The sequence below is a fragment of the Micromesistius poutassou genome (genome assembly GCF_964030765.1).
Source record: "Micromesistius poutassou genome assembly, chromosome: 10".
Taxonomy (NCBI): Eukaryota; Metazoa; Chordata; class Actinopteri; order Gadiformes; family Gadidae; genus Micromesistius; species Micromesistius poutassou.
The window spans coordinates 5,977,810-6,003,240 of record NC_140280.1 but is presented as its reverse complement, the minus strand read 5'-3'; the positions used below and the strand labels follow the sequence as shown (position 1 = coordinate 6,003,240).

Below are 25,431 nucleotides of genomic sequence, written 5' to 3'. Positions count from 1 at the left end.
CCAGAAAAAAAAATCCGCCAAAAATCATAAAAAATACAGTATTTAAATTAGGTATTTGGTGAACTGTTGCTGATGAGTGGTTGATCATCCAGTAGGGGGCGTTCGTTGTCTCATGAATCGAGTTATCGCGATAACATGACACAGCTCAACGCGAATCAAAATGGCGTTATTTCCGAAAAAGAGGTCGGAGCGGTTTCCAGTTAAATAGTTAAATGAAAATATGGATATAAATCCTGCGAAATTATTCTGGCCAGATATATTTTTGAAAATATTAGCACAATTTGTTTTATTTGCATACGTTTTCGTGCAGCTTTGATTGGGATACAATATTACAACAACACGGGTAAGAGCGCTAACGCTGGCTAAATAACTAGCATTCAAGCTAAACATCTCGAAACTTCATAATCACAAAATTGTTGCATGCATTGTATAACCACCTGAACACTACTTTCGTATGTTTATATATATTTTGGTTGAGTAATTGTGCACGAATAGTGGGTTGTGTTGGGTTGTGGGTGGGATACACGTCTTCCAGTGAGAAACCCCGCGGTCCATGTACACGAATGGTTTGGTTCCGCAGTCAGTAAGCGCTGAAACAGGCTCCAAAATAGAAGAATCCCGCCTCACTATATGGTCAAATAAAATATAAACAGCATAAAACCTGCATGATGTCTTCATTTGACTGTTCGTTTGCGCTGATTATTTCAAATTGTGTAAACTGCTGTAGATAATTTGGTATGTTCCTTAACGCAAAAGTTCCATATTTACTATTATTCCGTTTATGGTTAATAACACAAGTAGAAGTTCAGCTAACAAAACACAGTATTCCGAGTATTTTCATACTTCTTGGGGGAAGTAGTTAGGACAGCATGCATGTATACACAAACCAAGTAGTGTTTAAGCGTGTACTGGTCTGCTTTATGAATGCGTTGTCATTTAAATTGTAAGTGTTTCTGACACACACGCACCTAACATAACGAGGTGCTATACTCTGTGATCCTTAGCAGCCATGGCGGAGGAGCGTCGGCCAAAGCAGTGCACTGTGGTCGTGCCCACAGAATCAATGAAGGCCATGGCAGAGTCTATAGGTGTAGGCCAGCTGCAAGAGGAGAGTTGCGTTGCCCTCAGTGACGAGGTCAGCTACAGAATTAAAGAAATTGCCCAGGTAAGTGGCAGTGGCAGCTACTTCTAATAAAACTGCTATGTGATGTTGCATTGTAACGTAACCCCAAATCCCTTTTCCGTATATTTCTCACAGGATGCTCTTAAGTTCATGCACCACGGAAAGCGGCGCAAATTAACAACCAGCGACATCGATAACGCGCTCAAGCTAAAAAATGTAGAGGTGAGAAAACACCTGTCCACATCAAGCACTAGTAAACAAAGGAGTGATGTCAAACTGGTGGTAGTATTCCTTCTGTCCGGGGTGTCATCCTCTCACTAACCCTGAGACGTCCTCCTGCTCCCCCCGCCTGCAGCCTCTGTACGGTTTCCAGTCGCAGGACTTCATCCCCTTCCGCTTCGCCAGCGGCGGCGGCAGGGAGCTTCACTTCTACGAAGAGAAAGAAGTGGACCTGAGTGACATCATCAACACGCCCCTGCCCCGTGTGCCCCTAGACGTTTCTCTCAAAGGTAACCCACGTGTGCTCATCATGCCTTCTCCGTCCCTTCAATTCTGCCCAACAAGAGGTTCTAGCCTGAATTTGTAAGCCAGGTGAGTTGACCCTGCCGTCCTGTTTTGATCCCCGCAGCCCATTGGTTAAGCATTGACGGTGTGCAGCCTGCGATACCTGAAAATCCCCCGCCAGGTGAGACTTTGAGCTCTTTTTGACGTTGACTTCTTGCAAGGAAAATAATATAAATTGAATTGCCATTGAAAACGTGCTTTCTGTATTACAGCTCCTAAAGAGCAACAAAAGGCTGAATCCACAGAGCCTCTGAAAGTGGTCAAGCCTGGCCAAGAGGAGGAGGGCTCCATACAGAACAAGACTCAGGGCGCAACTTCTGCAGAGAGCAAAGGTCAGCAGCTAGCATTCCTTCCTTCGAGTGTTGTGTTTACATTTTGCAAGTGTGTCTCGTTGTGCTCATCTGTCCGGCACTGTCCGCTGAGGATGTTCCAAATGAATGATGATCATTTTGTCGCCACTCCAGGAAAGGATAAGGGTCTGATGAGGCTGAAGCCGCGCAGCACCCATGAGCTCTCTGTGGAGCAGCAGCTGTACTACAAGGAGATCACAGAGGCCTGCGTGGGCTCCTGCGAAGCCAAGAGAGCCGTAAGTGATGTCTTTATGCTGGTTACGTTTCAAACAGGCACCCAGATCGGTTGACCTAATCACCTTTCACACTGGCCTAGATGGATGGAAATTAACTAAACTTATAGACATTTAATGAATAAATCTTCTTTTGAATCCCAAAACTGTAATTCTGTAGTCAGTCTATTTAACTAGTGGTAGAATTGGTTTGAAACAGAACCGTCAAGTGAAGGCTTCTACCATGACCCTGATGAATACATTTAAAATGTATTTTAATTTTTTTATAGACCTCAAGGAAAGGAACAATGCATAATTTTAAGTGAAGGATATGGGAGTTATTCCAGTCTTAAATATTGTCTTCTCATATCATATGTATTGTTTGTTTGCGTGTTCCACCTCCAGGAGGCGCTGCAGAGTATCGCCACGGACCCTGGGCTGTACCAGATGCTTCCTAGGTTCAGCACGTTCATCTCTGAGGGGGTGAGCCGCCTGTTCTATTCAACTCAACCCGCTAGATAACAACACTGATGTACTACACTATGTGTATACAATGTATGTCTGCTGTACCCGATGACCTCCAGTACTAATCGCCCAGTGCTGTTCCTCGTCAGGTGCGTGTGAATGTGGTGCAGAACAACCTGGCTCTGCTCATCTATTTGATGCGGATGGTGAAGGCTTTGATGGACAACCCCACCCTCTACCTGGAGAAATACGTGAGTGATGGTTCAGATCAACTCACAGGTAGAGCATCTCCTTTGCTGTCCAAGCGTCATAGGATCAGGGCTAGGGTGTTTGGACTCCCAGATCAGCCAAACGATACATAAATCCCATTGATGTTTGCAGAGTTTGCTCCTCAAATTCCTGCCAATGAAATGTTCAGATCATGTTCAGATGTAAAGTTTCAATTATGAATGATTCAATTGATATGAGGATTATTTAAATTATTAAAATATGAAATTCTTATTTTGTCCCCTTGTTCAGCTGCACGAGCTCATCCCGGCTGTGGTGACCTGTATCGTGAGCAAGCAGCTGTGCTTGCGGCCAGATGTTGACAACCACTGGGCCCTGCGGGACTTTGCTGCCCGCCTCATGGCCCAGAGCTGCAAGACCTTCAGCACCACCACCAACAACATCCAGTCCCGCATCACCAAGACATTCACTAAGGTACGTTGCCTTGAGTCTGTCATGTTGCCATGTAGTCAGGTTAATTTATGCATCTTTCTAAGCATAACGCCCTTCAAACCAAACCTTGTTTTTTCCTTAATTTACCAGTTAAGAGTTAGGGTTAGGGATATATGCGATGCAAGCCAATAGCCTTGGTTGATTTGTCATACTTTTCTAAACCGCTCTCCTCATCCTTGAGCCTAACCTTAAGAAACAACCGTAACCTTCTCACTGCTACTGCTGTCTATCCAATGGCGGCCTCAGCTCATTGACCCTCTCTGTCTGTTGCAGAGCTGGCTGGACGAGAAGACCCAGTGGACCACACGCTACGGCTGCATCGCAGGGCTGTCCGAGCTTGGCGCTGACGTGAGTGGGCTCCATCCTCATTGACCTGACCTTCCTCACTGCACCCATGTCACCACAGCACCCTTTACACCCGTTTCCATTGTGTCGTGCAGGTGATAAAGACACTGATTCTCCCTCGCCTGACCATCGAGGGGGCTCGCATCAGAGCCGTGATGGACGGACCCGTGGTCTCCAACATTGATAAGATCGGTGCGGACCACGTCCAGAGCCTCTTGTTGGTAAGAGCTCCAGGAAAGTCTCGATGATTGTGTCTGTGAGGTACAGGATATGTAAAACGTGACTTTGTGTGAGGCTCAGAACGAAGCAGCATGGAATCTAAATTTGAATAATTTGTGCACAACTAACTTTCCTAAAAACGAAGCTATAGTAATAAAAACTTGAATTATATATCTGAGGTAAAGAAGTAGCACATCTGTTGTACATCAATCTGCTTATGATGGATAGTTGTATTGCATTCAAAATGAAAAACCTATATAAAGAGTTGCTTTAATTTATATGTGTAATAGTTACCCTGTTTTTTGTTATTGTTTAATAATTATTTATTTATCCCCCCATCTAAGAAACACTGTGCCAGTGTGATCGCCAAGACGCGGAACCCTCCGGACAACGTGGAGCAGTACCGGCTGGACTACGGCTACCTGGGCCCCATGCTCTGCTCCCACGTGGTCAAGGCCCGCACCCAGGCCGCGCTGCAGGCCCAGCAAGTCAACAGAACTACCTTAACAATCACACAGGTACTGGAACTCGGCACACTACAGGGGGTTTGGTTGCGCTTATGGAGGGAGTTTGAACCGCATTGTAATTGTTCAGTAGGGCACATCGGATTACTGCGGTTACTGCAGTCTCGACAACACTGCTCGTATTCAACACTGGCTCCACCGACCTTCTGTTTTGGCACCATCCAGAAATGTATTTCATTGCTTGTGCGTTTGGTTTAAAAAAAAAAAAAGACCCAAACCCAAGCACCACTTATAGGTTTGTTTGCATGGGAGGATCCCTTCATGCATACCCTCTGATGGAGCGATATGGTTACCCGGCCTCCTGCTGGTTAAGTGTTGCTGTAACACGCCTGTCCTTCACTTATTGAGACCGAATGAAACTGTGTTCAAGGGAGCAGGCCGCCCTGCAGCAGAAGAAGGGGAAAATGTAAAAATTTTTAAAGATGGTGTCAGGGGGTTTGGTGCCCCTTTTTTAAATGGCAAACATTGTGTGAGGGGTTAGAGTTCACCCACTTGATATCAACTGCTGTTTTTGACAGTATAACTACTACTGTTGTAACGACGTTAAACACAACAGTACCAGGGAAAGTTGAATTGTGCGTAGTACCGCCTGGTGTATGTTGTGATGTATGACCGTGCTGCGGTTGTGGTTGTTTTGCAGCCTCGTCCCACCCTCACAGTCTCCCAGAGCAGCCTCGGGGGCTCCGGGGGGCCTCGGACCCCCAGCATCATCAAGGTCCCCAGCTCCCTCATGATGTCCCCCCGGCCGGGGACGCCCACGCAGCCCTCTCCGCCAGCCACCAAGTACATTGTTATGGCAACCAGCTCGGGAGCGTCGTCGACCCAACAGGTGACCGGCGGGTTTTCATTTCAGACCGAATAACCAACGAACCCTCATGTCTGGAGTTGAAAGGGAATTTTCTTTGAGCAAGAGATTTGTGTGCAGTCATTTAATTATGAAGGTTTTGAGTCAAAATTATTGTTCATGACTTAAAAGGAGGATCAATGACTCTTGTAGGTGCTTATGTTCTAGACGGGCTGCCCCTATTTTCCCATCAGGTTGCGATGGTTAACTAGCCGAGCCATCTCAAAATCTTAAATGATGTGGGAGTTTTGACCTCAATTAATATAGGCCCCTGTCCATCCACCGGCTGGTAGTCCACACGCCTCTTCCGGCAATTGAATGGGCTTTATTGACCTAGCAGCCATCTTGGTCTAGGCAAAGATGGCTGCTAAAGTGATGGGGAAGATGGCTCAGTTATGTACGTCGACGCAACGCACTGACTACGCAGTCGCTTCAACAAAGTCGTGAACCCGTTACGTTAGCGGACCAATCACAGCCCGCAAGGTTACAATTTTTGGGAGGCACACGTCAGGCCCTTGAGTTGGACGCATGGAGGGTCCACAAAGACGTTATGGGGCCGTAAACCCCCTTGCGTTGCGTCAACGTCCAACCATAACTAAGCCTTAAAGGGGACATATTGTACCACCAGGTGTGAGTGTGATTAGCCATTACAAGCCGTTTGAAAATGTGCAGCTTCTGACATCACAGGTGGGCGTGTCCTAGATGTGTGCTGGATAAATCAGTCTACCAGCCTACCCAGTGGACTGTAGCAAACGTTGCTGATCTCTCTGTCACACATCAAGGTGGACATGCCCACCTGTGATGTCAGAAGCTGCACATTTTCAAAACGACTCCTAACGGCTAATCACACTCACACCTGGTGGTATAATACGTTCCCTTTAAGGCCCCAATGTGTGATGTCGTCAGAAAATGCTTCCTTCCACAACGAGGGGGGGTTGGCCGCGTGTGATTCAACACAAGTATGCACTTGTTGGAGCAAAGCTGAACCATGGCCTCCCCTCCTCCTCCAGGTGATCACTCTGAGCTCCTCCCAGTCGGGCGGCACCAGCACGGTGCAGAGCGCCACCTCGGGCCTGCAGCCCCTGGTGAAGCTGGAGTCCGGGGGCGGGCCGGGGCTGACGGCGTCGCGGCCCATGCAGAAGTACATCGTGGTGTCCCTCCCCTCCTCGGCGTCCCTGGACGGCAAGGGCTCCGGGCTCACCGCCATCTCCTCCTCCACTGCCCAGCTGGAGGCCGGGATGAAGCTGGAGAGGTCCGACTCCCCCGGAGCGAGCACGCACTGAGACTGAGCCCGGACTGTGTGTGTGTACACACACACACACACACACACACACACACACACACACACACACACACACACACACACACACACACACACACACACACACACACACACACACACACACACACACACTCTGTAAATAATTTCATGTTCTATAAGAAAAAGAAATCGGTAGGTCAATGGGACTTTTGTAATGGTTCGGCTGATATTCTGATTTTGTTTACCTTTTTTAACTCTTAAATAAATCTGATTTTGTAAGAAGTTTACTTGTTTTTGTTCAAATTAAGAAAGGGACGCATTGCAATTCACCAACACTCGTGCCAACAATCTCCATTGCACAAAATGTTTCTGGTACAAGGTCAGGCCCCAGCACAGACCCTTTCCTTCCACCGGTACGAGGCAGGGGCCTCAGCACAGACCCTTTCCTTCTACTGGTACAAGGCAGGGGCCCCAGCACAGACCCTTTCCTTCTACTGGTACAAGGCAGGGGCCTCAGCACAGACCCTTTCCTTCTACTGGTACAAGGCAGGGGCCGCTGGAATAGTTATTGCACTTTTAACTTTTCACAGACCACTTCTTATTTCCTGGGTGCCATTCTGTCAAGTGCCGTTGAGATATGCCAGAGTGGAGATCATTCACATAAAGATGTCCATTGGAAAACCATCCTCACCAATTCATGTTGCCACAAGAAGTTCTACCCAGTATGCATTCTAGAATAAAATCTATTTAGTGTGATCAAAATCCACACTCAGACACATATATATAGTACACATATACCTGTACAGTGCCTGTGCTCACACTTTGAGCCTATTCTCACTTGATTTTGACATGAGACGACACTGTGAGCATTGTTCAAATTCACACACTAAAAAATCAAATAAGCAACAGGAATTTACCAGTTGTCTGTTACTGGGGATGATGAACATGTTGGTGTGGATGATAGCTGGTTTAAGCAGCCTCACCTGGCCCTGAGTCTGATTGGAGTGAGGCTGGATGAGGCTGCAAACCTGTTGCACATTGAGCAATCAATGTGCACAGGTTAAACCAGCCATCACCACACACACTCAGGGAGATTGCCTAGATTGCAATATTGTACATCAGGCCATGTATCGTTTCCAACAAATCTTTACAATTATTTGGATTTCTAAAATCCCCACCCTATGAAGAAATTCACAAAATGAACAGAAAGTAGCTGCAGAAAGGTTTCTGAGTGGGTGCTGATTAGGTTTTCCAATGGATATAAGGCCTATAGTTAACAGTATATTTTACAATATATCATTATTCATAGATAACTTAATGAGTAATCACAGCTTTGGTGTTTTCTGATGATTATGTTTGTGTGTCAACATCCAAGGTACAAAGTTCTTTGTTACTTGTGTACCTCCAGTAGCCCTAAATGGACTGGACGTACCGTGTCGTCTATTTCAGGGGTTCCCAACCTTTTTTGTTCCAAGGACCGGCATATTCATAAAAAAAAATTGGAGGACGGGTAGACAATTTTAATGCATTCGTTTTAAGATGCATAATTTTTAAACAAAGGAGGTGGCTGTTTTTCAAGATGGTTTATTTGTCATAATCACAACAACTAAAGCAACAGCAATGCAATGCCTGAGTCTCAGGCTCCCTTCAACAATGCAATAATATAAAATAATACAATTTATAAGAGAAACAAAAGAAAAGTCACCTTAGACACTTTTTCTTTTCTTTTTTTGCTTTTCCTGGAAATATTTCAAGACCCGGTTCTAACGAGTCTGCTCCGGTCCGGGGACCGGGGGTTGGGAATCGCTGCCCTAAATGGACGAGAAGTAGGCCTACCGTGTAGTCTATTTGGAGGACCTGTAGGCTATGTTGTGCCAGTGTTCACGTAGGACACCGAATCCAGATAGATCCACTCCGATACAGCAAGAGGCGGTATGCACCTTTTTTTGGGAAGTTTTTCCAATGTAAACTCAAAGAAGAAATCCCATAGTTCTAAGCTTGCAATCACCCTCTTAATAGCTCTCCCAACTTCACAACTACAGTTTTGCGTAAAGCTCGATTTCACAAGGGACTGCTAGTATGCATTTTAAAATACGCGCGGCTAAACAAGAGGACTGCAAAGAAATATCAAGGATGATTATGGTGAGTGATAAGAAGGGAGTTGTTTTACACTTTTCTGCACTTTTCGAAATTACATGCATAAAAGTTTGTTTATCACGGGTAGATAAGTTTGACCACGGTTAGAACTGTCCTAACATGTCCTCGCCATTTGTATTTGAGGAATTGGCTGTGTTTGAGAAGATGCAGGATCAGGTCAAGATATCCACCAAAGGTGAGTAGGGCTTACAATGGAACAAAGTTTTATTTATCAATAAACACAAAACACAAAACATAGCCTACAATGGAATAAAGTTTTATTTATCAATAAACAGAAAACATTGAACATTGAAGGATTTCTCCGCGATGATCATTGGTAATAAACGAATGGTAGGAGGCCTATAAAGTTGTTATTATTGAGATTGTGCACATTATTTACATTTCAAGTGATATATGGACTTATTTCCATGGTTATTATTAATTTCAATAGCATCGGGGAGGACATTAAAGCGACACACTTGTTCTGTTTAATCAGAGTTGGAGCGCGATGGGTTCTGCAGAAATCCTTGCTTTGAATGTCAAGTGGCAGAAGTTTCTGAAGAGCACAAGTCAGCCCAAGGTAACCAGAAACGTGATCTTCATGCCTGCATCTGCATTGATTTTCATGTTTGAGTCATTTTTATTTATTTATTAAATTTTATATGCATTATATACATGCCATGAGTTAGCACTTGTATTCAAAGTGTCTCATTATAGCTTGTGTGTGTATATGTTTGTGACATGTTCCCCCCACGTGGTAATGGATCATGATACAGTCAGTGTATTGGGACACTCTATAACAGTGTCCTGAGTTATCCCTCCTTTCGCTTCTCCGGCCTCGACTAAACATTTGGTTTTATTTGAAGAAGAACAGGTAAAATCATGAATGCATAGGTGAGCAATAGAAAACAGAAAGGGTTAGAAATAATGGAAAATAGATCCCACTCAAACAAAGCTTTTGAATTAGTGGTGCATCTGTAAATACTGCAAATGTAACTGTAGAATTTCATAACCCTTTTAACACAGTGAGAAAAATATGGTCTAATATAAAACAACCAACACTGCTGCATATCTCATAATGATGTATAATAATCTTTATTTGTATAGCACTTTTGGAAACAGGATTATAAAAGGCTTCACAGAACAAAACATAATTAAAAGAAGTGACATACAAAAAACATAGTAAGAGAGTACAGTAAGTACTAACAAAAACACCATAAAGTAGAGCAAAAGGAAGAGAGCAATGTGTTAAAATAATAAAACTACTTTAAGAAACCTTAGTATAGCATGTGACCGTTAAATGTCTTAGTAATAAAGTATTATAAACTACATCTGATTATTTAGTCTAGAGGTAGACTGTGGGCATGGGGATGGAATCAAGAAATCAAAACCCCTAACCACTACACTAATCCGCCTGTGGTCTTGAAGCCCTTTATTAAACATGGAGAGTTTTAGTATAATGCTATTATGTCACTGACATACCCCTCTCTGCGTAGGATACACTGTTGTTGGGTACACCCTTTACTTCTACACCTATAGCACATGGATGGGGCCGACTGTGTTTATGGAGGACCTGTATGTGATGCCAGAATACAGAGGTAAATACTTTTTCTAATGAAATTACAAGCAAAGAAGGGATATCAGACTAAATTAAGAATTGCACACCAACATAGAATGACTCCAATGTGAATCAAAACAATGACACACATTCGCTGAAAGAATATTTAATATTTTACATTTTTGTTGAATTGTTCTACAGGAAAAGGCATTGGCAATGGTTTAATGAGCAAAGTGGCACAGGTGAGTCTTCCATTCCTTTTTTAATGAGAATAAATCTTCTATGAAGATTATGCTGTCGTGTTGAATGTTAGAAATTAACCTTGTGAATCTCTTATTAACTTGCCAGTAAATGCAATACTGAGCTAGTTTTGAAATTTCTTTCCTTTCGTTTGGTCGGGCCCTTTTTAAAGAACATGTGTACTACATTTGAGTCTTTTATATTTATGGTTCATAAAAAAGATTTTTGTTTTCCAAAACTTTGAAGGTACTTATGGTTCCTTAAGGCAAAGAGACCTGCTGACTTCCAGTTCCCAGTGGTTGATTTAAGCATTTTTGATGAATTCACTTTACACAATAAATAAATATTGTGTGCGTGTGTGTGCGTCTTACCACTGTGTTCTGTTTCTAGGTGGGGAAAGAGAAGCAGTGTACTAGGCTTCAGCTGTCAGTACTGGACTGGAACACCCGGTCGCTGGACTTCTACATCAAGAAGGGTGCTCGGGACCTGACCGCGAGCGAAGGCTGGCACGCCTTAAGGTTTGACGGAGAAGCTCTGGATAAACTGGCCGCCGAAGCTCCCAAAGACTAGAAATCAGTTCTAGAAGTTAAGACGGTGCCACTACAATCGCTCACCCTTTCTCCAGCTCCGACTAGACCGTGTTTCTACCTTGTTTTTCACACTTTATTTATTGACGCCTGTAAATGTCGTCCATACTACCTGCCATGTGTGTTCAACATTGCAGTACACGCCTTTTTGTGACTTTACTGTGGTAAAGGAGGTGACAGTCCAGGTCCCTTCTACCAACTAGTGATGGCCTGATTACATGATTTTAAGCTTTGGATATTCGTCAGGCATTCCAAACAATTATCAAAATATATACACTGAAGAAAAATGAGCAAGTCCATTCATAGTGCGAATAATTTACTGCCTGTAAACGTAGCAAGAGGAGACCATTGCTTCAGAATCAAGTTTTTATCAACTGATTGTATTCGTATGTATGGGTGGGATGGTGGTGTAATACTACAGTTATTGTATTGCTAATTTATTGGTGGTACGAGAGGTGAGGTATTTGATGTGTGCTGCTCTTGTTTATGTATTAGCAAATGTATTTTCACCAGTGAAAGTATTTCATGACAATGTTTAGAACAGACATGGAGGGAATACAAGGCAAACAAGTGTGATTGTATATTCATCTCTGTATGAGGAACATCTGGGGAGCAACTGTATTTTTGACAATATTGAGATTCATACTTTTGATATTATTAAATAACCTGGTATCCCTTTAATACCTTCATACCACCCAAGTATTGATTAATTGTATTAATTGTATTTTTGTCCCACTCATTTTTATTCGCCATTCCATGTGAGCCATTCCATGTGAGCCATTCCATGATCCTTTGCCCCCTTCTTTGACATGTCCTAAACAAAGTAAACGGGGGGTGTCGCTTCGCTCCAGTGTTGGCCACTAGATGTTGAGACAGTGTTGTCAAGGTTCTTTCATAATAGAGTTTTCACACTGAAGTGATGTTCCCGCCCTCCTTTCAGTTAATGCTGTCTCATGTGCATGCCCAGGTTCTGTTCTCAGCAGATGTCTGGATTGGCTGAATCAAGTTAAATCAAAATGTATATGCATAGGAAATGAATATGTTTCCCACTGAGAACATAACCAAGAATCACACAGTCCAAAGAGGGAATATTCTCAATCACTCACTCACTCACTGAGTGTGAGAGTGTGAGAGTTAGTGTCGCGGGAAAAATCTATTCTGTTCAGTATTGCGATATATAGTGCACGCAATTACATCGATACAGTAGTGCAAAGTATTTGATTTTTTTACTTTTTTTAAATTTAGTTAACTGATAATTAACATTTGTGTATTACATACACAAGGTGACTTGTTGCGGTACTTTGTTGTCGTGAATTCAACAGCAAATTCAAATTCAAATGGCTTCACCATCACAACCGGATGTACACAACGCTCCGTCTTCTTTCAAATCGAAAGTGTGGGTATATTTCTGTAGGAAAGACCTTGACATGCAGTTTGTCATCTGCAAAGATTGCCACATGAAAATGAAGTACAGTGGGAATAAGACAAACTTGAGGGCCCATCTCACAAGGTACCATTTGGAGTTAGCTACCCCTAATGAGGTGAAACAATCCAAAGTTGTTGTCCTACCCCCAAATCAACTCACCTTGGACCAAACAAAAATTATAAAGTTACCTCCAAACTCTGAAAGAGCCAAGAAAATCACTGAGACGAAAGCCTACTGAATCGCAATATATCGCAGAATCGAATCGCAGTACTTTCTGGATTGCAATATGTTAAGAATCGCAATAATATTGAATCGTGGCCCAAATACCACAATACTATCGAATCGTGTGAGTATAGGAGTGTGAGTGTACAAGGCGTTCTTGAGAGTTATTGACGTACATGAGTTACTTTTAACTGGCATTTGCTGGTTTACTACACAAGACAGCATGTTAGTAAATCAATGCCTAATGGCAGTGGAACATGCCAACAAGGTAATCTGCTTCATTAATCATTACACAAGGGTTGTAATCCTGCTGGTTTCGAGGGTCAGGGAGTTTGGAGCAATTGCATGCCGTATCTAGAAAAACCGTAAAGATCTGTGAGTCACCAGTCCCTGGCATAATCAGTACTGTAATTGACTGATTAAATGTCTGTCTATCTCATTTCTGATTTAATGTCTGTTTACTTATAACACTTATAACTCAACGTAACTAATCCCATGACTGGTTATCGATGCCTTGACAAAGGATTATTCATTCATTTAATGGTTTGTGGTTACACAAATATGTGTGAAATGTGAAAGGATTCACATAGATTAATCCTTACTATTGTATGTGTAAATAAATCACGTTCTGTTTCTAAATATTTCAAACAAACCACATATATCCATTTTTATTTGCATTTGATTTCTTCTGGCTCTAAAAATAACTTCTACAACTGATATCAAGTAAAAAAGACACAGCAAATTGTACACATGTTTTGGCTTCAGTACAGAAAACACACACATCTCTCCTTAAACACTTCAAACAGTCAATGTTTTGTCCTAAACACTCATTACCACCAATTAGTTTGATTTTAAAATTCAAAACCTGCTCCTCTCTGCTGTACCGGGAGTCCACTGTGTGCAGCCAGCTATGTATCATGTAGTCTCATCATTTTATTTTTATATTATGGCTTCATGGAAGCTAGACAACCATAAAATAGATTTTTTGCACTAATTTTGAAAACCAGAAGAAGATTTAATTTATGGCCAGTGCTCCAAAAATCACTTTGAGTGGGACCGGCTGCAAAACATTAATAATTCATAATTTGTTAAATACTAATCCCAGACAGTGTTGAAGTCGGTGGATGTATCATGGGTCCAACCCCTTTCTTCTGCAAAGGGGTTGCATTCCAGATGCATGTCTAACCTATTGATCCCACTCAGTTGGAAGATCACAAACGGTTGATTTGCAGTGGTTCTCATTGAGAATCCCTTCATGACATTAAGGAACCTTCTGGAATGGTTAAAACTAACCTATTAGAGAGTGACATTGCAACTTCAGGCCGTTCTCTTCAAGGATGTCGTTCACAGCAAAACCCATCCCAACACACATAATTTTGTTGACGTCATGGGTCTGGGTTTGCGTTATCCAACCAGGACTACATACGAAGCAGTACTCTCATTCTATTAGCAAATAGCCAAGCTTGACGGTTTACAAGTGGCAAGAGCCTGAGATCAATGACAAAAGTGGACTGTTGATAGTAATAATAAATAGTCAACAGAACATAGTAGAACAGTGTAGTTATGGACCAGCCCTGTGGATTAATTAAAACATATTGGTATATACCTGATCGGTCAACAAACATACAAAACGGGTTCAGCCCCTTCTCATCACGGGACCACTCAGACGTAAGCGTTGCGTCCATAGTTACTCGGGGGGGCGTGCTGGGGGGGCCCGATGGCAGAGCGTGGGTTCCCCCTGGAAGACGGCTGGTAGGCGTACGCTCTGATGCAAAACAAACGCACCTGTCAGGTAGGGCCGTGCACAACTGGGACATCAAACTTACGAGCGTCAATGTATCGGACTCCACTATAGGGGGAGCGAGAGAGAGAGAGAGGGAGAGAGGGGGAGAGAGAAAGAGCATGGGAGAGAAAGAGAGAGAGAGAGTTGTGCGATATCTACCTTTTTTCATCAGGTGTGTCGAGTTTGCAAGAGCACATTAAACATCCCCCTCCACAGAGAGCCAGTATGCCGGACGACCAGCCGATATAGAGGCCTTCTCCAATCTCATACCTGGGGACGGAGAGTGTTGGTTAATGTTTAGGCTTTGATATTTATAATCATACAGGTTTTAAATCACATCATGAATTATTACTATTTCTTTATTGTATTGTATTAGTGTGCTGTTACTTTGTGAACTTACTTTGTTCCTGGGTAGAACTCGTCAAAGAACTGCTGTGTTATGTTGGCTGCATACCAAGATATCGAAATCATGGTACACAGTCCTGTAGGGAACAGTGAGGCAGAATCTGTATTTTAGGAGTGCGGAAGTGGCAGGTACTCTTAGCATGGCCTTCATCTAATGCTAGCAGTTCATCCTCTTGACCTTTGAATAACAACAACAGAGTACTGTGTCCAGACTCATTTAGTAGGGGTGGCACTTTGTTTATCTGTCCAACAGCTGATGGATGCTCTAGAGTCTGGTTCTCAAACTTTGTATACAGCGTACCACCTCAGAAAATATTTGTCTCCCCAAGTAGGCTACCAACAATATGACCGATGTTATAAAGTATAGCAAAATACAGAAGTGTAGGCTATGCACACTTAACGCAGGAGGCACATTTATACTTTTAACTTATTTTAAACCACATTTTAATGATCTCATGGTTTATGTTTTCCCATTCATACTAGTATTTTGATTATGTTCTTAAATAATTATGTATCTTTTTTTTTTTTGGAGATACCTCTGCGGACCACTAAATTGCGCACGCGTACCACCAGTGGTACGCGTACCACAGTTTGAGAAGTTTGAGAAGAACCATTGATAACCTATTCATCGATAGCCTATTCATCGAGCATGGGCATGCTTGGGGGAGTGAGGTGAAGTGTAGTCGCCTCCATCACAATACCTTGTAGGATGAAGAAGACGCCGCCGAAGGCTGCGATGCGTCCTTTGAGGGCGTAGTTGTCCCCTCCTATTTTGGTGCACTGTATTCCTGCTAGCGAGGCCACCAGGCCGAACGCCCCGAAGACGATGGCCGCGACCATCAGTGCCCGGGACGCCTGTATGTATCCTGTTAGAAGACAGAATCAGATGACCACTTGGTGTGAGTTCAGGATAAAAAGGGGTTGCGCCACACAAACAAGTCTAACTGCCTTAGAGCCGCGCTTAGTAGAAGCTACTTGTTGACACCTAACCTCAGGCAGGTGTGAATGGTGTTATGCTGGCGAATGTATAGCCTACATAAAATTGTGGGGGTGGCTAGGATTTGCGGCCCTCAGGGTTAGAGCCCAGCAGCGACAGGCTGTTTTTACACAGGATAATGTGCCGGTTGAGCAGTTTAACTCATTATTGTACAACACAAGTTTATTCTAGAGTGCATGAGTACAACCAAAGGTAGTTAATTCTGACTTGGCCAATGCAAATCGATTTTCTCTCCAGTCTTTTCAAGCACTTTCTGGTTTACATTGTAGCTAGTTGTTGATTCGTTAAGTCTTGGGTACTACTAACTTACAGTTCAAAGTTGTTACTAGTTAGGACATGCATATTAGTGGTGCAACCGAATTGTGTACATTGATTGTTTGAAACCAACTAGTGGTTACTAAGGACCTAGTAAGGAAATAACTAACTAGCTGGTACCACCCAGTCCAGCTGAATTAATTATAACTATCTATTTATGACAAAGTCGCTGTAGATGATTATGGAGTTGTAAAGAGAGAGAGCGAAAAATAACAAAAGAGTGTAAGATTTTGAAACTTAACCACCAAGAATTTTCCCTCCCAGCCAACATTTCTCCACCATTGAGAAGTGTCAGGGAAAATAAATTATCCAAACCAATTAGGGAACTGATACCCCGATTGGCCAAAAATGACACGGGAGCGGTCTAGAATCAAAGTTGTCTTCTACAGAGGCAGGCACAGTCAACTCAAAACAAGCATTATCACAGGAGATTAAACTCACTGACTGACGGCTATGCCATGTTTATAAAATTTGACCTAAATAATTGCTCTTAAATCGTACCTACAGATCCTTTAATACTGAAATATATTTAATAATAGTAAATTATGTTTTATACTTTTTTGGCATTAATAGACAATATGTTGATAATAAGGATCTTAAAATTGTCTTTCAGGATTTTGACTGGATCAAAATAGATTGAAATTATACAATTTAAGTTATATTTGCATATAAAGGAAGGCCTATATATAATGCAAATACATTGCAATGTTGAAATCAGAGAACAATCCTAGCTTCTCTGCCACAACCTAAGATCGATTTGGCATTCACTATTAACTCACCGAATTGCATTGGGGAGGGTGGAGTGGTAGATTATTTGTCAAACTCTTTTTCAAAATCACATGTGACCATAAAATGAGTGTGCCCATATAAGATCATACATGTAATACAATATGGGCTGTTGTTGCTCATGAAAAAAACAAGCGCTGGTTTTGAAGATACAGGTAAACACCAGGTTTACAGTTTTCCCAGTAACATGGCCACACCCCATTCATAAAGTTTGTAAACATCACGTATCTCTTATTATCAGTCTGCACTCTGAGTGGATTTTACTGTTTGATTGGTTTTAGCCCTACTACCCTCTTATCTCTCTATCTTATCATCAGATCCACCAGAGATTATCTGAGGCTGGTGAGGGCATCTTCCACTGTACAGTTAGTGAGATGGTCCCCTAAACTGGCTCTTTACAATATCTCTTTAACCTCATCGTAAGGTGACAGTAACCCCCCCCCCCCCCCCCCCCCACTTGTAAAACCTTCAGTTGATCATGGTGAGTTTTCTTAGAACAAATGTCATAAATATATGGCTTGTTAAGCCCTTTGAGACTGTACCGTGATTAAGGGCTATACAAATAAAATGTAATTTAATTGAATAAGTCCATGTGATAACACGCTATTTTACAGTGTAGGCTAGATTTATTAAAAAAAAAAAAATTCTAGGATCATGATGATCAACCAGATATCTCCTCAACACTTTTCCATACACAAAAGTGAAAAGATCAACATCAAAATCAAAATTAATCTGCACGCAAAGTATATAGAATATCTATCTATGTACTGTATATTGAGTGTATATCGCCTTTATATATATATATATATATATATAGTTGATCATATATAGTATATCTCGAGCAACCAAAATAAGCCTAAAGTGTATGTACATTTTATTGAATGAGAAATTCCTTAGATTAGACTAGACTCAATTTCCACCTGACGAGCCGAGGTTATCTATGCGTTTCAAACACAATGCCATTTGATGCGCCGAAGGTCACGTACCGTTAAGGGCAAGCAACGAAGGAAAGTCGCGACAATTGTGGACCCCTGTGGAGTCGGTGGCGCAGGACATCCAGAGGTTCTCATAGATGGTGGACGTGGTGATGACGTTTCCGTCCACAGAGGAGACTTTCCAGTTTCGGTTAGGGAGCGCAACGCCGAGCATCAACCAGCCAATGAAGCCCAAGAACAGCGCAAAACCTTCCACTATCGCATTCATTTCTCCTGCTATTTTGTTACTTCAAAACCTGTGTGGAGCTGTCCGTCGTGGTGGTTCACCGCGAACCTCTAAAACGAGAAAAAAAAAAAAAAAAGTGTTACTTCCCCAAGGCCTTTGTGTACACAAGTGTGGGGATTTTCTTTTGTCGTTGGCTGTCTTGTCACCCTCAGTGAAACCACCACTGAGCAACACCTGCGTCGAAATGCCGAGGTAATAAAAGCATTATTAATGATTAATCTCCCAAGGGCTCTCATTACTTTTTGTACCCTCTTTTGTTGACAGCGTTTCTGGAGGTTTACAAAGAGTACCAGGTGTTTATCCAAGGAACGACCAAGAGGCCCGTCACTCAGACCTGCCACAGGTCTCAATTAGCCCCAGCTATGTGTTACCCCATGATAGCCTCCTTTTTGAAGTTTGGAGTGCATCAATAAAGGCAACAACGTTTGGATGTTGTTAGATTCACATTTACATTCAGGGCATTTAGCTGACTTTTTTATCCAAAGCGACTTACTTTATGTACTTTATCCAAAGTACATTTGTCAGAAGAAAGAGAAACAAAAATATACCGCCTTTGGTACAGTAAGGATGTTCATAGAATAAGTGCCAAGCACTAACAATTGCGAGGTTAACCCATTCCCTGTATAAAACAAAGATACTCAACGCCTAAGACGCTACACCATGCTAAATTCTATTTTTAAGTGCCAGGACGTACAACATACAATAAGTGCCTAAGAAGGTTTTTTTTAGGAGAGTAAGCGAGGAGGGGCGAACAAGTGAACAAGTGCCATGCCAAAACAGAGAAGAGTTTGGACTTTGTTGTGACTTTGTTAGCGATGGCGGTGCCAGGTGTCCAGCTGAGGTAGTTGAGCGTTCGAGCGCTCAAGCTTGGCTGTGCAGTCTGACTAACACTTGGCGGTAGGCAGGGGCAGCTCCATTGACCGCCTTGTAGGCCAGTATCATGTCTTGAATCTGATGCGAGCTAGGCTACTACATGGAGCCAGTGGAGGTCATGGAAGAGGGGGGTCACGGAAGAGGGGGGTCACATGGGAACATTTTGTAAATCACGTTCTGTATCACTGAGCGTTTATGTGTGTGATGTCGCCCATGAGCATGGCACTCGGGCGTTTAAGGTTTATAGAAGGCGTTGAACCTAGACCCAGCGATGCCATTCAGCAAAACCTCCCAGATTTAGCATCAGGAGTGAGTAAAGAAACGCAGGGCACCCTGTAGTCCTTGTGTCATTGCGTCGACTAGTGGTGGCTCTGGAAATTTAACTTATTTTAATTAGTACAGATTATGACGTCAGTCATATCCTTATGAATGTATTATTAATTGTGTATTTAATTCAGTAAAACTATTTTATATGCTATGTTCAAAATCCACATGTAATACCATATCTATATTTAATGCCAGTGTTTTATTGTAATTTAGAATAATTTATCGTGGACAATTTAGAAGTAGAATCATGTATGGTCTACGTTAGTTGAAGCCCTCATTGCAGCCCTAAAGTGAATGTGTAAAAAAAATTAAATAAATAATTAAAGCTGAAATTATCTTATAAATAATCACATTTCATGCCAGACAGAGCAGATAGACATGGCAAATGACTACTAATTAATAGTGACAAAGGAATAAACCATTCTACTCTCCCCTTAAATGCCGAGGTAATCCAACTATTATTAATTATTAATCTCCAAGGGCTCTCATTACTTTTCTTTTTTCTACCCTCTTTTGTTGACAGCGTTTCTGGAGGTTTACAAAGAGTACCAGGTGTTTATCCAAGGAACGACCAAGAGGCCCATTGCTCAGACCTGTCACATGCCTCAATTAGCCCCAGCTACATGTTACCCCATGACAGTCTCCTCTTTGAAGTTTGGAGTGCGTCAATAAAAGCACCAACGTTTGGACATTGTTAGATCACGTTCTGTCTCGCTCAGCGTTTATGTGTGAGTGATGTCGCCCAAGAGCATGGCACTTGGATGGGGGGGGGGGGGGGTAGTTGGTTTAAGGATTACAGAGGGCGTTGAACCTAGACCCAGCGATGCCATTCAGCAAGACCTCCCAGATTTAGCATCAGGAGTGAGTAAAGAAAAGCAGGCCATCTCGTAGCCCTTGGGACATTGCGTCGACTAGTGGTGGCTCTGGAAATTTTACGTCTTTCAATGACTAAAGTCAATGACGTCAGCTATGAATCCTTATGAATGTATTATTAATGGTCTATTTAATTAAGTAAAATAGTTGTATATGCACTGTTCAAAATCCTAATTAAGTACCATATCTATATTTAATGGCAAGGTTTTGCATTGAAAATAATTAATCATAAACTTTTTAGAAGTATCATAATTCATTGTCTACGTTAGTTGGAGCCTTTTTTACATACCTAAAGGGAATGTATCTTGTCATTGAGTCAACAATTTAGAAAAAAATATTAAAGCTGAAATTATCTCATGAATATTTACATTCTTATTTGACTATTTAGAAGCATAATAATGCATCATCGTCTATGCCATTTGCAGCCCTAAAAGTTGTGTTTCTTGTCATTTTTCTGAAGTCAACAATTATTAAAAAATTATTAAAGCGTATGAAGAATTACATTACATGACAGATAGACATGGCAAGTGACTACTAACTAATTCGAACAGAGGAATCTACTTTCCTTCTCTCCCCTCAACTGAACGCCAGGCACCATTATGTCAGTGTTGGTGACTGGCACGAAAAAAGCTATACTACTACATGATAGAGAATCAGAATAGTTAGTACAGAATAGCAGTTACGGCACTTCTGATGCCTCCGCCAACCTGAGAAATACGTCAATGACGGCATTTAGGAACAAAGCTGTGTTTGTTGGTTTGATGGCGAAACCATTATGTCACTGACGACAGGATAGCATTTTTGGCATTAAGGGTTTTGCAGTTTGACAAACAATAGTTTTGTCCAAGCGGAGACAAAGTCAACAAAGTGTCAAGTTTATGGCTTTCTGATGATTAATCACCCACTTTTCTTTTCTTTTTTTTTTTACCATAGTTTGTCCCTAAAGATTTTTTATTTAACAAGTAAATTACAGAAATATAAATCAACTGAATCATTAAAAAGCAGTTGAATATGTAGGTCAATTTTGGTATTGGACGAGATACAGCCTGTTAGAAATCAAAACAAAATAGATACCAAAAAATGATGTTGACTAATAATTAAATATCATCAAAGCAGTACTCTCCTTAATAATCAAAGTAATCATTTTTGAACAGGGACTAGAAAATAAGAAAATAAATTGCATTTAAAGACTGCAAACTCAGCTATTTTGCCAAGCACCTTTTCCTTATTACCTAACAATTTAAATAATCCCTAATCAAAGTAAATCCTATATGTCTGTCTATGTCTACACCAAACACCAACCTAAGGATTTTTTTATAAATACCTCAGTAAAACAGTTAAGCATGGGTTGGTTTTCTTGTTCCACCCTCACACATAATGCATACATTTCAGTCGTAAAAGAAGTTCTGCGGCTCTGCGTCTTACCTGGAAGTGCAAAAAGAGAGGGGAAATCCCGGCAGTTATAGATCCCAGTGGAGTCGCTGGCACAAGACATCCATAGGTTTTCATAAATGGTGGATGTGGTGATCACACTCCCCTCCGTCGTGGACTCCTTCCAATACTGGTCCTCCAGTGACACCATGATTAGTATCCATCCTCCAAAACCTAGGAAAAGTCCTATTATCTGCACTATCTCAATCATCTCCATGATATTAATTTGATTAATTATTAGCAAAACTGATAGATATCGCATCTGTGAGGAGCTTGGTACGTGTCTTTGATATCAGACATGCATTTTATAGTTAGGAGTAACCCCTGGACCTTTTAGCAATGCACTCCACCTGAACTATATTCAACAGTTAATTTGTAGGCCACTCATCCTAACTGCAAGTAAGCCAAACCCGCCCAAAATGGATGGCCTTTCATATACCTGGCAAGTTACCATGAAATGTAAGTATACCTGCTCTGCATGTGTGGTTCATTCCTAGTGGTTTGTGACGTTTGCAACAGCTTAATATCGGATGGCCATTGAAGGAGTTATCTACAATATGTACCTTTGGCACATATTATTCCCCCCTGGTGTTCAGCAGATTCATATGATTCCTGTCAATGTTATCTAGTCTTTGATTTGTTTGATGGTAATTGAACCCTCACATATATCATTATATGTATATTTACACACACATTCATACAGTAGGAAAATATATTATATATATATATATATATATATAATATATATTTTATATGTGTGTGTGTGTGTGTGTGTGTGTGTGTGTATATATATAGATATCCTATGGGAAATGGATGACGCAGCATTGTGCAGGATTGACCTTGCTGCTGTAACAAAAAGCTACCCATTCTCTTCAAGAATGGGTAGCTTGTGATTTCAGGTAGGTCACTCCCAGTGTCATAAGTTAATACTCCTGAAGAAATACCGAATTGCGGTCAGGGTAAACATTGGAAAGCTGACCAAATAAAAAGCGTTTTGTGTGTGATTTATTGGAAGCAGAACGTGTCTATAGTCGCAGTGGTTAAGCATTAACAGGTTTGAAGGGAAACAATTATTTTGTTTAAATGACTCCTCTCTGAGGGCATAATGTAATATTTGTATTGGAAGGCTTGATTAAGGAGTTTTCTTTTCATAAAGAGTTGTACCATCCACTGAACAACTGTCTCTGAAAAACCTCAGCTATACTCAACTAAGAAATAGTTCTGGTGCGTTTAATTCCCTGTTGTAAATGTGTTCCTTTAGAAGCCATACATAAGGCACCCATGCCTGGCATAGTATGCATCAACTGACGTTCTTAAGGTTAGCAGGTTAGGTTCATTAAGAAATATCATCTTCATAGAAGTAGTTTGTTACCATGGTTATTAAGAACAATTTTCAAACCTGGCATATTCCAGTTAATATCTTATCAAATGCAAGTTTCGTATTGCCTGCGAGCTATCACAAGTCCAGTACAAAGTTCTGCCGCGTACAAAACCGATATTCCGCTTTGTTCTTGTCGCTGTTAATGTTTTATTTCCCTTACCTCAGTCAATTTATCTATCTTTTTGAGCATGTCCCCATTGACCTGGCTTTTTCTTAAAGGGACAGTAACAGTAGTTAAAATCGCCAATTAAAATAAAACATAACTATATCTCCTGATTCGATCTGCGACTTGCAAATCTGCAAATCTAAAGTTATAATTATAAAAAATCATAAACGTTATACGATTAAAGTATATTTGGCAACAATTTAGTATCAAATGTATCAGATAATAACATCAGTCTTGATAGAACCCAGGATCATTTGGGTGTGGTCGACTGGTACCTACTCACTACCACCTCTTCAGCTCACAGCAAAATGTTCAACAAGGGAAATAATTCTGTTCAATGTCGCCCTTCTTAACGTAATAGAATAGCCTTGTTTGCAGAAAAGTCTTATTTTACTTATGTTACAGCATTTCTTAGTCCATTGAAATTAGAAGAATTTCGGAAGCAATCTGTTATCATTGAAGTCTGGTACTACTCTGGTAATACTATTTCAAGGATTGTGTTTCCATCGTACCCCCCACCAAAACTCATAAAATAATCCATAGGTCCATAAAATAAATACCCAAAACTGAATCTGGAGCATAGCAAAGATATAAACCCTGTTTACATGTAATCAGAAACCAGGGCTACTCATCCTTGGTTTTTCTTTATTTAGATTTGTTTGTGTTGTCAAGGAAAAATCTGGTCGAAAGTTGTATTTGACCATTGTTAATGTATTTGTAGCGCAGTGACTTATAAAAGGCAGAGTCATCCCGCTATTGAAAAATAATGCACACCCTTGGAACGTTATTGACCAAGTATTTATCAATGTGGTATCAAAAGAGTTAATACCCTCTTGCTTTGGTCCTGTGTTCAAACGTACCTGAGGGATTACATGTATGTTGCTTTAGTGTGCTTTAAATAAAACCACTTAAACATTAAACATGGATGCTATTGTTGTGAGTTTCTGATATGTGATTTAGTTTCGGTCGGGTCACTGAGTCAATACTTAACATAATGTATCTATATGTATATACTGTATATGTCGTCCGAAGTAAAGGCTCTTTCTGTACCTCACTCAACCTCTCTTCCTCCAGAACTCTTCTTCTACCTCACCCACTCACACCTTCACAATAGGTAGAGAGATGACAGTAAGGTCATTTTGTACCACAGAGCCTATTGTAAATGTTATTTTTTTTTATCACAATTCTATTGTGAAACAAGGAGACAGTTTTTACAATACAATATGTTGTGGTGTGACTTTGAGAAAGCCCCTATAATCAATCTTTCTTTCTTAGCGCTTCAGAAGAATAGACTCACCTGAATGTAACTAAACCCTGAGTTATTCAAATACATCAGCGCATTGACGTAGCCTCCTCATCCACTTTCAATATGAAGGGACAGGAAAACAACAAAGTGTTAAATGTTATGACACCCATTGATATTCACAAGCCATCAGTCCAAAAATATTTTATTTTCAATTTAATAACATTAATATGCCAGTTGGTAGATGCTGTTAGCCAAGGTGCTAATGCTTTGAGTTGCATACATTTTAATAGCATGGTTGGTCCCCACGGGAATGCAACCACTTACCCTTAATGCCTTGCTCTACCAGTTGAGCATGGCATTTGTTTCTCAAAATGTCTAAGCTGTAATATAATATGTCCTTTACATAATTTGCACATACATAGGGATAACTCGACTCATATCTATACAAAATGCATTTAAGACTTAACAGAACTTTTTACAATTTTACATACAATTTTGCTAATTTGATTATATTTTTTATTATTTACATTTGTTCACAAAATTGTATCTCCCTGTCATACCTGAGATTCCTTTTTTCACGGGATAGTATTATTATTATTATAATATTTACATGACAAAAATAAATACACACAGAATCCACACTAAACGCTTCAAACTTTAAAAACGATATTGTTATTAATACGTTCCTCTCAATAATTACAAAGTCTTTGATACATTATTATATGTTAACGCTACAATATGAGCAAAAAATAAAATACAATTCTGCATGCACTAATCCTCCGTCCGGCATTCCCTCATCATCATCCTGCCACGCCTCCGTCTCACCCCCGT

The 25,431-nt window shown here is 41.1% G+C and overlaps 3 protein-coding genes across 6 annotated transcripts; 2 read left to right on the top strand and 1 right to left on the bottom strand.

The window, feature by feature from the left end:
• The first annotated feature begins 197 nt into the window (after positions 1–197).
• taf6 (TAF6 RNA polymerase II, TATA box binding protein (TBP)-associated factor) lies at positions 198–6,770 on the top strand. Of its 2 annotated transcripts, none has more exons than XM_084473811.1 (15): positions 198–343; positions 1,005–1,165; positions 1,259–1,345; positions 1,479–1,632; positions 1,752–1,808; positions 1,900–2,019; positions 2,152–2,273; positions 2,655–2,732; positions 2,864–2,965; positions 3,234–3,416; positions 3,708–3,782; positions 3,875–4,000; positions 4,343–4,516; positions 5,163–5,351; positions 6,377–6,770. In XM_084473811.1, the coding sequence occupies exons 2-15, from the start codon at positions 1,010–1,012 to the stop codon at positions 6,647–6,649; spliced, it is 1,896 nt and encodes a 631-aa protein (XP_084329937.1). In that variant the 5' UTR covers positions 198–343; positions 1,005–1,009; the 3' UTR covers positions 6,650–6,770. The 2 variants fall into 2 exon arrangements, with proteins under 2 accessions (XP_084329937.1, XP_084329938.1); XM_084473812.1 differs by having other exon boundaries at positions 221–343; positions 1,008–1,165.
• A 1,771-nt stretch (positions 6,771–8,541) lies between these two features.
• On the top strand, positions 8,542–12,343 carry sat2b (spermidine/spermine N1-acetyltransferase family member 2b). Its single transcript, XM_084474194.1, has 6 exons — positions 8,542–8,769; positions 8,908–8,959; positions 9,260–9,343; positions 10,260–10,361; positions 10,523–10,563; positions 10,952–12,343. Exons 1-6 carry the CDS (start codon positions 8,707–8,709, stop codon positions 11,129–11,131), a joined length of 522 nt encoding a protein of 173 aa, XP_084330320.1. The 5' UTR covers positions 8,542–8,706; the 3' UTR covers positions 11,132–12,343.
• A 2,056-nt stretch (positions 12,344–14,399) lies between these two features.
• cldn15b (claudin 15b) lies at positions 14,400–23,292 on the bottom strand (the record flags this gene model as incomplete). 3 transcript variants are annotated; one of them, XM_084474032.1, is made up of 6 exons in its annotated part: positions 14,400–14,561; positions 14,739–14,849; positions 14,980–15,061; positions 15,686–15,850; positions 21,802–21,981; positions 23,180–23,292. In XM_084474032.1, 6 exons carry the CDS (start codon positions 23,211–23,213, stop codon positions 14,459–14,461), a joined length of 675 nt encoding a protein of 224 aa, XP_084330158.1. In that variant the 3' UTR covers positions 14,400–14,458. The 3 variants fall into 3 exon arrangements, with proteins under 3 accessions (XP_084330158.1, XP_084330156.1, XP_084330157.1); XM_084474030.1 differs by lacking the exon at positions 23,180–23,292 and having other exon boundaries at positions 21,802–22,024; XM_084474031.1 differs by lacking the exons at positions 21,802–21,981; positions 23,180–23,292 and adding an exon at positions 18,069–18,285.
• Between the last annotated feature and the right edge of the window lie 2,139 nt (positions 23,293–25,431).